This window comes from Agelaius phoeniceus, chromosome 4, assembly GCF_051311805.1.
Source record: "Agelaius phoeniceus isolate bAgePho1 chromosome 4, bAgePho1.hap1, whole genome shotgun sequence".
Taxonomy (NCBI): Eukaryota; Metazoa; Chordata; class Aves; order Passeriformes; family Icteridae; genus Agelaius; species Agelaius phoeniceus.
This window is the reverse complement of record NC_135268.1, coordinates 24,798,394-24,810,911: the sequence shown is the minus strand read 5'-3', so window position 1 is coordinate 24,810,911 and position 12,518 is coordinate 24,798,394. Positions and strand designations below refer to the sequence as shown.

General features: G+C 37.4%; 1 protein-coding gene across 2 annotated transcripts in view; it reads right to left on the bottom strand.

Annotated features, from left to right (window-relative positions):
• Positions 1 to 12,518, bottom strand: part of TNKS (tankyrase) — a 128,929-nt gene that overhangs the window by 27,863 nt on the left and 88,548 nt on the right. For both annotated transcript variants that reach the window (XM_054633911.2, XM_054633912.2), the window contains exons 8-11: positions 12,117 to 12,303; positions 10,009 to 10,130; positions 7,432 to 7,523; positions 7,262 to 7,340 (exon numbers count right to left, since the gene is read on the bottom strand). In XM_054633911.2, the coding sequence (XP_054489886.1) occupies positions 7,262 to 7,340; positions 7,432 to 7,523; positions 10,009 to 10,130; positions 12,117 to 12,303 (480 nt within the window). The remainder of the gene's footprint in view (positions 1 to 7,261; positions 7,341 to 7,431; positions 7,524 to 10,008; positions 10,131 to 12,116; positions 12,304 to 12,518) is intronic.

Genomic DNA, 12,518 nt, shown 5'->3' with positions numbered 1-12,518 from the left:
ACAAACCTCTCTTGCAGCAAGATGTACAGGTCTGCTTTCTTCTAACTGCACTCACCTCATGCCACTCTAATAGGATTGCCCTAAAAGTTTTGTTTCAAATAAAAAACTTAATGCTATCATAAATATTAACTAGATGCTGAATGTCTCAAATCCATCATTTTGTTCATATGATAATCCTCATCTGTTTCAGGACACCAGATACCTTTCACCACTGATAAGGGCACAGAGGGAAGCAGAATTCTGGGGCTACACAAGTTTAGCAATGGTAAAAGCAGAATGAAATGAAATTTGTGGATTCTCAAAGTAGCTGATAAGGCTCCATTCATCCAAAAAAGAAAATCATAAATAATGTATTCTTTATTACTGACTTCCTGTGTTAAACAGGCCTGTACTGAACAAAGTGTAGAAGCAATAGCAGCAAGGCATTCACTGTGCACAATTCGATACTGACTATGTCCCTGGAAAAAATATTAATATTCACTTGAAAAGAACACTGTCAGAGTCATCAGAACCATTATCTCACATGTCTTTTCCAGGTCTCCTTTCACCTCTAAACCATTATGTTTGCCAATAATCAATTCTTCTGGCAGAGGAACATCAGCCATTTGAAGAAATACCTGCTTCCTTCTGAGACAAAAAGAGCTGCAGTTGACAGACAGATGCATGCACCGAATGCAGCTGCTCTTTCCCTCAGGAGCAGAGTTAGGCTTTGCAAGACAGTTTCATTGGGAATATGTTTACTTTGGGGCAAATCTTTGCTCAGCAATAATGTACCACTTCTCTAAAACCAACCAAAGAATATACTCCAATAAGGCTTAAAGCAAGAGGACTTACTTCCAAATGAAAATCAACTTAAGCACAACAAATTGAAATACAAAATTGAAAATAAATCTCAAAAATCAGACCTGGTAAGACATACGCCTTGGTTAAACAATCTTCAATACCACGTCCAAAATCATGTGCCATTTCAAATTCAAAGTCTACACTCTGTTTGACAAAATGTGAAATATGCAAGGTATACTGCTTTAACTGTACCCTGAGTAGCCAGATTGTTCCAGCTGCACTTATTAAAAAAAAAAGTTAAATATCAATTTGGTCCCCTTTATAAGCAGTCTGAAATTAGAAGGCTGTAGCTCTGAATTATCTTACAGACAAGTTTTCTGCAAGGAGTTAAAATGACAGGTTTGACAGCTTTACTCCACAGTGCACTGGCTCTGGATCCAATTTCTTCACCTTTTAGCATGGAAGCAGTCATTCCACTGCTCAAAATGCAAGGTAAAAGCAGAATACAGTTATCAACTGAAAAGAGTTTTTAAATAAGTGGTTTCAGAGAAAGATATTGTCCTATTCAGTATTACCCATTGCAGACTTCCTTCTGTTCTTTCCTCTCTTTCCCTTAATTTCCTTTTCCCCATCCTGAACAGATACAGTAGAGAAATCAAAGTGGTCACGTGTCATCAGACACTACTGAGATTTGCCCTTCCCTCACTGCTACTCTTGGAGCAGTGCACACACTTACAGCAATACTCCCTTGGCTGCCAGGCACTTGTGGCAGCTCAACAGCTTGGATCTGTTCAGGAAACATTTTTTGCAATACTTCATAATCATATCAGCTTTCTTATCAATATCAAATGCCCTAAATATTCCTCCTGCTCCTTGACACTACAAACAGCAGCACAAAAAGCAACAGCTTCCAAGAACTGTGATTTTCTCTGTAAAATCTTTCTAAAAGGTGTACATTCTAAAAACCACATATGTAACTTGTGCTCTGCCAGCAGTTCCATACCACAGTAGCCTTCCCTGCAATGCAAGTGCTCTAACTGCTCTCCTCCTGCACTAATTCTGAAGACAAGCTTGCAGTATGTCTTGTGTCTTGTTGTCTGTCCTGGGGTGACTTTATGATGTTTGCATTGCCATTTGTTTGTTTAGCCCAGAAATTAGTTTTGCACCTTTAAGGTTGGTTTCAAGGGTGAAGGGGAGGAGAGAAGAAGGGCAGACGTCTCCTTCAAAATTTGCTCTAAACTAGGACATTGTCCAACAATAAACATAGGAGTGAAGCAGCACTGGTGACAATTTCAAGCTCAGTCAGCAGAAAAAAAAGCAGGAAAAAATGGTCAGTTTCACTCTGAAAACTCCTATAGGATCCAGTCAGATGTTCCACAATTACCTCTTCTGCATAAAAGCTTAAGATTAAGGTCAGGATGTTTGGATGTCTAAGCAGTGAGAAAAACTGAACCAGTAAATCACAAAAGACCACACAGGTCTCTATGTTGTTAACCATCATAATTTAGAATCTGCTACATTTCTGAAAGGTAATTTAATTTTTCAATTCTTAGTGGTCCCTGAGAAAATCATACCTCTCTCTGAAATGTTGGAAGTAAATGTGTTACACAACAAGGTTATTCAAAAACATTTCAGTTTGTTGTGTGGGTCTAGATAGATGGTGAACATTTGCAAATCCATGATCATGAAAGGCTGGCAACATGCTACTCCAATGCACAGAAACAACTGCATTATGCAAAGATGCATAAAGCAAGATCTTCCCAGCAGAGCAGAATGAATTAACTTCTGCTACCATCACGAATAGGGACACTATCTCTCTGACATGACCTCAAAAAGGCTCATTTTCTCCTGCAGAAGAGAGGCATATCATAATTAAAGAGCATTCATCATCATCTCTGCACTTGCCCAGGATCCCAGTGAACTTGCATGCTTGCAGGTCTTTCTTTCCAACAATCCTTCCAGTTCAGAAAACATTCTAATCTTTTACTTCTGCACTGCTAGAAAGCTGAGTGTTTTTCTGAACACATTAATTTCCCATGTGTCTATAAATTTGGACAACAACTTAGTCATATGAAATACTCAACTATCTAGAAATAAAACAACAGGATGAAACACACTTTTCACTAGTTGACCACTTTCAAAATATTTTGTAAATTAAAGATTTTGATAATCTTCAAAGATAAAATCATGGCATTTGAAGATTTGATTAAGGGTCTAATAAGAATTGTTTATGTTTGAGGATTCTTTGAAGATGCTCTGCTTTTATTTTTCATATGGTACTTTGAGAATTTTCCACATCAAAAAAGTAGTGGTGTGAAATTCTGTCTCACACAAACAGGGCAGGCAAACAAGTGAAAACTGGCATTTAAAACCACAAATATTTATGATCAACATTCTTGAAGAAAATTCCAAGATATCCCAAGGTTTCTCACCTGTTCTTTAAATTGACAGTCAACTTCTGCAAACTCAAGTACCAAGCTAATGAAAGCATCTTCCATGGAATGTGTGTTGATTAGACACAACATGCTGATGATGTGCAACTAATGCACACAAGGATTACTTCACAGTTCAAATTAGGAACCTAGTCTGTCCTGTCAGTAAGGGCCACCAAGACACAACAAAATAAGCAATTTAATTTTAATTGCTTGCCAGTAGGCAAATTCTTGCCAATACAAATCCCAGAATATCCTGAGTTGGAAGGAAACCATCAGGATCATCGATGGGTCCTGTCTGCACAGGACACCCCAAGAGTCACACCATGTTCCTGAGAGCATTGTCCAAACATTTATTGAATTCTGTCAGCCTTGGTGCTATGACCACTTCCCTGGGGAGCCTGTTCCAGTGCCCAACCACCCTCTGGGTGAAGAACATTTTCCTGATATCCAACCTAAACCTCCCCTGACACAACTCCATGCTGTTCCCTCAGGTTCTGTCACTGGTCACCAGAGTGAAGAGATCGATGTTCTCAGATGTTCCTTCTGTAAAATAAGTCTCAATCAAGCACATGTTATTCAAGCAGTCCTTCGCTGTTTATTATCATCTAACATACTTCAAACAGCAAATTTACACAGTAATAACATAATGGATAATTAAATCCAGTTCCAAGACCACAAACCATCCCCTGTTCATCCCAAATTCCCCAAAGCAGTCTTCATCATGCTTTAGCCCTTTCCATAGAACAAAAATAGGCTACACATACATACTCCACTGTATGTAAACTCACTTTTGCTGACACAGCTGCTCCTCATGAAAACAGCAGAAATTCCTATAAAATGCTAAAACAATCCTAAATTATTTTCTGTCTACAGAACTTTATATGACTTTGTCTCCTAGAGCTATTATTGCAGGTTATTTTGTGGATCATCTGTCTGCCTTTTGTCATAGTATTTCAGAAGAAGAAAGTTCTGCTTTCTTTAAATTACACATATTTTTCAAATTGTTACTCTCTCAGTAATCAGTAGTAGTTTCCAGAAGGGGGATTGAAGCTGGCTTTAACAATACCTCTCTTTGGACAGAAGAAATGGCTGCAAAGTGAGAAAGCCCTACATGGTTGATATCATCCATACACATTTCAGTAAGTATTTTGTAAGAGATCACAGTGGAAATTTTTATTTTATATTGAAAAAATAGAGTTTGACGGAAAAACTTAATATTTTGAAAAGGGGAAGGTTGCTTGGTGGCTGGTAGTGGGATAATTTTGCTTTACTATTTGCATTAATGACTGTGGCACAGAAGAATTGTGCTGAAGGGCACAAATATAAAATATTAGCAAAACCAAGATTCTCTGTGCACTCTAAGATTACAGGAAGGATCTGAGTACTACTGTCTCATGCCTATTAAAAAGGCAAATATGATCCCAGTATGCATGAGTCAGGCACTTACAAGAGAGGTACAGAAGTGCCATCATGGAAAGCAGTGGTGGAATGAATTCTATTCTTGCTGCCAGAACTCCAAGATTTCCTCTGGTGCTAGTAAAGAGAAGGGCTTTAAGGATGAATAGGAAATGCAACATTCCCGTATGAGGGAAGACTAAGTGATGAGGCTTTTAGCCTACCAAAACAAAGGCTAAGAAGAATCAGCTTGTTCAATGTAAATACCTCACTGAAGGAAGCATCAAATAAGAAGAGAGGTATAAAAATCAGGAGGGTGCAGTTCAAAGAACAAATGGATCTTCACTGGGAGGCTGCTATGGTAGGGAGACTAGATTCGCCTGCTCATGAGAATCCTCTCTTGTAAAAAATACAACCAGACACGATCAAAGAGCTTAATATATCTGATTACATCTTATGAAGTACCTAAAATTCAAGACACAAAAAGAGAAAACATGAAGGAAAAACTTCCAAACACACAAGAGAAGAAAAACATCAAAACCCGCATCATGCTTCAGGAACGAAAGCTGCCATGTCACAACAGTCAGAAACAAAGAAATCCCAGTGTCAAGAGTTTCTGATGAACCAAAGGCCTACAGTGCTTTGACCTCAAAGCATGAGCAAGAGGTCAAATGATAATCTACAAGCAAGACAAACATTTTAGAGTGATTAAATATGCCTAGTTAACTAACTAATATTCTTGAGCATATCCCATCTGGGAACTTCCAAGTGCCTCATAAAGCCTTAATGATCTACCTCTCTTTGAAAATTATGGGTGCGTTATTTACTGTTTTACAGCTAGGAAACTTTGGACACTGATTCACTGCACTACGGAAATATGCACTTAATGTTAACTTTGATTAGTCTCCTGCCATGCACTTAAGTGCTTTTCTAGATCATAAATGTGAATGGCCTATCTTTAGAATAGCATAGGATATGGGATATGAATGAAGAAGGAGGTTTAATGATCACTATGTATCTCTATTTGCATAGTGTTGATGGAATAAAAGACAGAACACACCACTCAGCATCATTCTGTAGATAACTGCACCACTCAACACCATTACTCAGTCCACAAGTGACTCATGGATCACAACTTAGGAACCCCTGCTTCAGGAGATAAAAGAACTACAAGCTATCATCAGAATGTGCTACTGAGAAAACAAAATGGGTCCACTCTAGTAAGGATGACTTTGAGCTTACTCCTAAACCTGACTACAGCTGAGACAGATTTTCAAGGGAGCACTAATTTAATTCAGTAGAATACAGTGGCAGCACACAGAAGCTCCTTGGATTTCAAAGCAGACAGTACATTGGTATCAGTATGTCTAAAACTCCAGCATGTCCAGTTCAGTGCCTACCCAAATACCATCAGTACTGAATTCCTGTGCAAAAGCAGATCCGTAAAAGTCATGACATATCTATTTCCATGGCAAAATGATTTTTTTTACTTTCAGTGCATAGATATGCTACTAAGAGTGAATTTGGGAAAATAATAACCAACAGTTTTAATGATTATAATCAAGAACTTTGGCCTTGCTTTCCCCCTTAGGCAAAGCTTAATAGTCACCATTGCATTAGGACTCTCAAACACGATCAACTCCGCTGTGGTATCGCTGTTAAGCCATTGTATGATCCATTAAAGTACTATGAAAGTGAATAAAAAATCTGGCTGTGAGCTCTCATACAGGCTTATAAATTAAAATTCATCATTTCAAAATAAAAACACTTGACTGTCTATACAACTACATTGCTCATACCTCCAACCACAGCAAGAGTGACACTTGATCACCATTACAGGCAATAACATAATACAACAGATAAAAATTTGTAACAATGAGTTCTTCACTTCTAGCTCCGTGAATGGAGATGAAGAGTTAAAAAGAATAATCTGAGCCCCATTCAAAGCAAAAACACAGATCTTTTATATTTTAGCCAATGCAAAGAAAGTATCCATCAAGAAGAGTTTCTGAGAAAATTAAGTAGAGATGTATATCATTACTATGAATATTAAGTTTGCTGCAAGAACTTGCAGAAAGATCATTCCAAAGCACTTCTGAAAGACAGTTAAACCACATTCTAAATAAAGTTAAGTTATACCTTTCTCTGTCTTTAATAACTTGCTGAACAATGTGGTCACAAGCTCACAAATTACTTAGGTCAGCACCTATTAACAGCTAAAGGGCACAGCAAAACAATCTGACCCTGAGAATAAAAGCAAGCAAGGGCTAAGGAATACTCAGCATTAGGATACTAAACTCATTGTCAGTACCCTCAGCCCTGGGATATTTTCAAGCCAACAAGATAAAGCAATGTGAGGCACCTAGATAACCATATTTATTAGAAATTATATCAAGATTCATTAAAAATGAGTATTTTAAAATACTGAAAAACCTTTATTCAGTTTCTTGGAGAGAAGTACTTTTCAAATGGGATTCCTGAGGATCCTGTACTTATTTCAGATAAAACACACTTCAAGGTTAACACAAGAAGCATAAGGCATACAGAATAAAAAGTAGCCACTATCAAAAAAACTTAGGTGGTATATAATCAACATAACCCTTCTTCTTGCCCTTTGTCTTAAATAAAATACATGCAAGTATATTTACCTTTGCTCCATGTTTATGCAGAACTTCCATGACATCATTATGAGCTTTTTCAGCTGCAACATGTAAAGGCGTCATGAAACTAGAGGGGGGAGAAAAAAGTGATGTATTAGTTTTTTACATTTCTAGTATGACAGAGGCCTTTGGAAAACTCAAATATTTCAGAAACCTACTCTTTGTTTTTCTCGTTTACATTTGCTCCTTTCCTGAGCAATAGTTCTGTAACTTGCTTCCTCTTCGGATGCACAGCAGCAACAGCACAGTGCTGCAAAAAAAGTAAAAATAAAGCATATTTCAAATACACAGACAATAAAGAACTTTAAAGATATATTACTTCATCCCTTAATTATTCTGCTAAAAACAGACTACAAAATTTACAAACAGAATTCATCATACTGAACAAAATACAGGTTAGTGATCAATGCTAAATTATTCTACTCAGAAAAACAATTTTAATTTTAAAGCTATTTGTCACTTAGGAAAAAAACAGTATGCTACCAACCACATTAACCAGCTATCAGGACAAAACTGACACATAATGAACAAAGGAGGAAAAGACAAAGAGTTTGAAACAGCCTAACTTTTTGCAGAGAGTCTCCAAAGGGGTCTGTAAGGATTCTGCTGCAGTTGTCAAATTGACAGGACTTGAACGTTGCTTTGGTTCTTCCTCTGCTCCAATGTGTACTGACCTTGTTAATGGCCATTTGTGTCATGCACCCAACTACAGATCATGTAATAAGCAAACAGGCAATACATTTCTCTTGGAGTATCTTTCCTCCCATGCTATGAGAAAGATACAGCCTTCAACACAGGGTTTCTCAATGCTCATGCCTGCCCTTGTGGGACCACACAGCCCTTTGCTAGGTGTAACTATTGTCCTTAATGTGGCTGGCATCTGCTGGCTTCTCAACAGTGGCCCTATCAATGTACTCCTGAAACCTGGAATTACCAGCATGGTTCCATATGAAATTAAATACCCAGCTTTAAAATCAAGTCCAGAAATGTTTATTTCAAGTTTGGACCTCTCAAGATAGCAGACTATGAGAAATAGGAGAAACTTTTGGATTTTTCTGTTAGTATCTTTACCCACATTTTAAACCAGTAACCCATAAAAGGTAGAAAGTCTCCTGGAAGAGTTCTCTAACTTTCCAACAGCAAAATGATAATGTTTACAATTAGACAGACCACAAACCCAACGCTAATAGATAGCACTAGTACCAATAATCATCTTTTGTCCAGTTTCAGCCTTCATTATGAAGTAACTTTCACTCAAGCTTCCACACTGTTGTTAATCAGCAGGGCACATCCAAATTTTGCAAAGGCAAGCTTTGTAAATAAACATTAAGATCAGCTTTTGCTGTGAAGTGAGGCAGAATTTTCAAGGCTTTGCAGATAATATCCTGTCCTTATTTCCTGCCTATATGGTAAGTACTAAAACACACAAACGCTGAAATATTGCCAAATCTCAAAGCAACACTAAAACCTACATCAGGTGCTTGCTGTGGCCTTTTGGCTAATACAGCAGAGATGCCAGTGGCCCATGGAAAACATTATCATGCTTAGGGCAGAAATAGCTCAGTTAGATTACACATAACCTCATCTGACCCTGGAAGCCAAGTCCTTTCATTTGGACTGGTGATGATTTGGAAAGCTCATGTATAGCAGCCAAAAACTGAAAAATAACAGTCAAGCACTTAATGAACAGTGAACCAAATACATCAATAGACCTAAAATATTCCATTTGGTCCAGCTGTCACTGCAGAATCAGCAGGCAGAAAAGAGCAAAGAACATTAGAGGACTATGAAGTGATCATTACACAGCTAAAGAGATGCCACATAGCAGCAGCTGATACACTCAGAAAGAAAAGGATAACATCATCTCAAAATTCATACTGCCTTCATATTCAGCCTTTAAACCTCTCTTCTCTATCTTGATTCTAACTTCAGGCAAGGATGCTGAGTCCTCCACAGAGGAAACAGAGCATATGGATGCTTGATACCCAACACACAATGTTCTGATCACAATCACAATGTTTCCAACACTAAATATGGAGTTGCATGCCTGCAGCTGAGACCTGCCACTGGGAAGAAAATGTTCCATTGGAATAAAGTATCATAACTATAGTGGTTTTAATAATACCATCAGTCTCAGCTTCAAAGTTTTCACTACATCTGGGATACTGGCTGTGTTCTTTGCTTCCACTGCTTCTTTAAACAATTAAATAAGAGCAGGATAATGCCAGGAAAGTCTCAAAAGAACCCTGTTTCTACAGCTAATGTGGTATTGTCAGTACTATTCCAAACTTGTAAGACCCTGTGATATACTCTTGTTTTCACCATAATTTTATGTATCCTGTAAAGAAAATTTGTAATCCAAGTTCGCTCACATAAAACATGAAGGAAACCATTGGGCTACAGAAATAAAATTTAACCCCATAAAAAATCACAGCAAGAGTCCAACAAAAAAAAAAAAGGTTCATAGGAAAAAATGCAAGAGAAGTGAAAAATTAAAAAGTGAAGAGTGGCTGGAGAGCTTCTGTAATCTACCAGAAGGAAGGAAAAAAGTGATAAAATAAATTATATTATGTTTTTTCTATAGTGGTGATTTTATTTAAGCATAGAAAGTGTTCAATGCCAAATTCCCTATCTCAGATGATGAATGTATTTTCATAGTGTAGAAATAAAATTCCTTGACTCCAGGCTACCAGCACATTTATCATGAAGCAAATGGATTGACTGTATAATCTCACCAGTGCAGTCTCATGCGACTGTGGCTGCTTAAAATTAATGATCTCCAAAGCAAGTGTCTTTTTCACTTTGGCTAGGTCTGCCTCTCTGGCTGCTTGCAGTAGAGAGTGTCCTTTGAATTCATCTGTTAGAGGAAAAAGACACATTTAATATTCAGCAAAATGTCACATTTATAAATGTTATTGCAGAAAGACAGCTATACTCAGTTAAGAGGAAAGAGGAGTGCTTCTGCATGTCTTTGGGTGCCAGCTGACCTGGGACACAGAACATGAAAGAAGCTTTGCTGAAACTAAAGAGATATGCTAAAGGATAGGGGAAGCTATGCCTTGAGTTAAATCCTTATAGCTTTTCTCCCTTTTATCCTCCACCCACCTGACATGAAATGCATATGTGACCTCTACATTACCCATGTCTGTGTTCAAATAAGCACAATGCTATGAGCTATTCTTAAGAAAATAAAGAATTACAGTTGTTTTTCAGAAACTGTATTGTATTTACATGACAAAGAATTCACTGTAAAGCTTAACTATATATAACTTCCATAAAATTATAAAAAACAACAATAACAACAAAACCAACAATAATACACATATAAAATACTAAACTATTGGTCTTAAAGAAAGCTAACTAGCTGAGCATTTGAAGCCAGTCTGTTCCCAAGATGAAACAAGTTTTGACAGCAGGTGTATCTTTGCAAGTACAGATCATTAATTCTGCTATTTCTAAATCTTGTTTAGTTCAGCAACTAGTTCATTTGAGTTTTAAATAACTTTGAATTTGAAAATAAGTGTTCCTCTCAAAATGTTCAGACAAAAGGCAGGTTAGCAAAAATTACATCTGACCCTAGGAACTAGAAAAAAATACCTCAATTTCAGTAAAAATATAAAGATTTTTGTTTCATAAGCAAGCTTGAAATCTTAAGTTTGGTAATGAAGGGCTTTCTTCTCTCACCTTTGTTTTAATGTCTGGTTTAAATTTCTTTGTAAGCAAAGCACTACTCAAAGCACAAGTGCAAATAAATTTTGAAATAACAAATATAATGTAACTTTATTCCCAAAGTATAAGACAAAACAACTCAAAACCATAAAAACATGATATTTTGGGATGCAAATACAAGCTCTCCCATCAAGATACTGTCAAATTTGACATAATGCTCACATATGTTTACAAATTTCAGTGGATATTAATGGACACGTATCTTCCGTCATTGCTCTTGAGGAATTCGAGGAATTCTAAACAGAAATAAACCAAAGTTTAAACTGTTTTTTTTTTTTTGCTTGTTAATTTAAATGAATGCTAAATTAATCCTTCTCAGAGTCAGAAGCTATAGCCCAGGACTCAGAGTAGAGAAGTACCTAAAAGATACTAATGCACCTCCTCTTTTCTTCTAGACCAAAGTTTTCTGCTGCACATGATCTCACCATTGTTCCCTGCAAAGAAAAGTGACTAGACTAAAACCTGACTAGCTGTGATTGTGAGTAGTGCAGGATCACATTATTAGTATCTAGGGGCTTCTGCTATACTGAAAAGGTGAGAGACAAAACCAAAAACTTATTTATAATTGAGATTCTAATCCTCAAGAAATTTTCTGTAACTTCATAATGCTCTGTTTCCATATCTGTCTCATTTAATTATCTTTTACATTTTATAAGAGTCAGGAAACAAATCCCCCAAAGAGGGAATGCAAAGGCATACAAATTAAAATTAGAGATGAAATACTGGTTTGTAAACAGCGTAAGGATTATTACAAAAGAAGGTGATGGAATTTCCATCTCTATGGTTGCACACCAAAGCTACCTACCTTCTGTAAGTTTCTAAATGCAATACAGAGCCTCCATACAGAGGGTCCTGTGTGACTGAACTGGACTTGAAACATTAAAAAAAAACCCCGAAGTCACTGATTCAGCAGTGCCTTAATAATTCTAGACTTCACAAAACCAGGCAATATGACAAATGATGTATCAGAGGTACCTGTGCACTTCAAAGCACACGGCAGAGCTGCAGCTACTCTGCTGCCTTGCATCCACTTCTGAAGCTCGAGGAAGGTGGCCTGGAAGGAAAGCATCCCTTTGCACCCACCAGCAAGTGTTTTCAGTCTGGAAGCACTTACAGGTCAGTCTCTCCCTGAGCTCAGGCGTTGGAGCCATGTCCACGGCGCTCTTGCCGTGGCAGTTGACCAAGGTGGGATCGGCGCCGTGGCTCAGCAGGAGCGAGCAGACCTCCACGCGGTTCTTGGAAGCAGCCTCGTGCAACGGGGTGAATTGCCACAGGTCCATGGCATTCACACAGGCACCATGCTAGCACAGCAAAAAAAGCCTTGCATTAGGAAGAAATCAGCTTCAGCAACTAAAAAGCTTACAGATTTTCATTTTATTATAAAAATTGGTTGAAATCACTCATGTATGAACATACACACACACACACAAAATTTAATTAAAAATACCAGCATACACAAAAATACCGTTCAATCTGTGAAAAATAATTGAAATTTTTATGTGAGCTAATTTTTGAA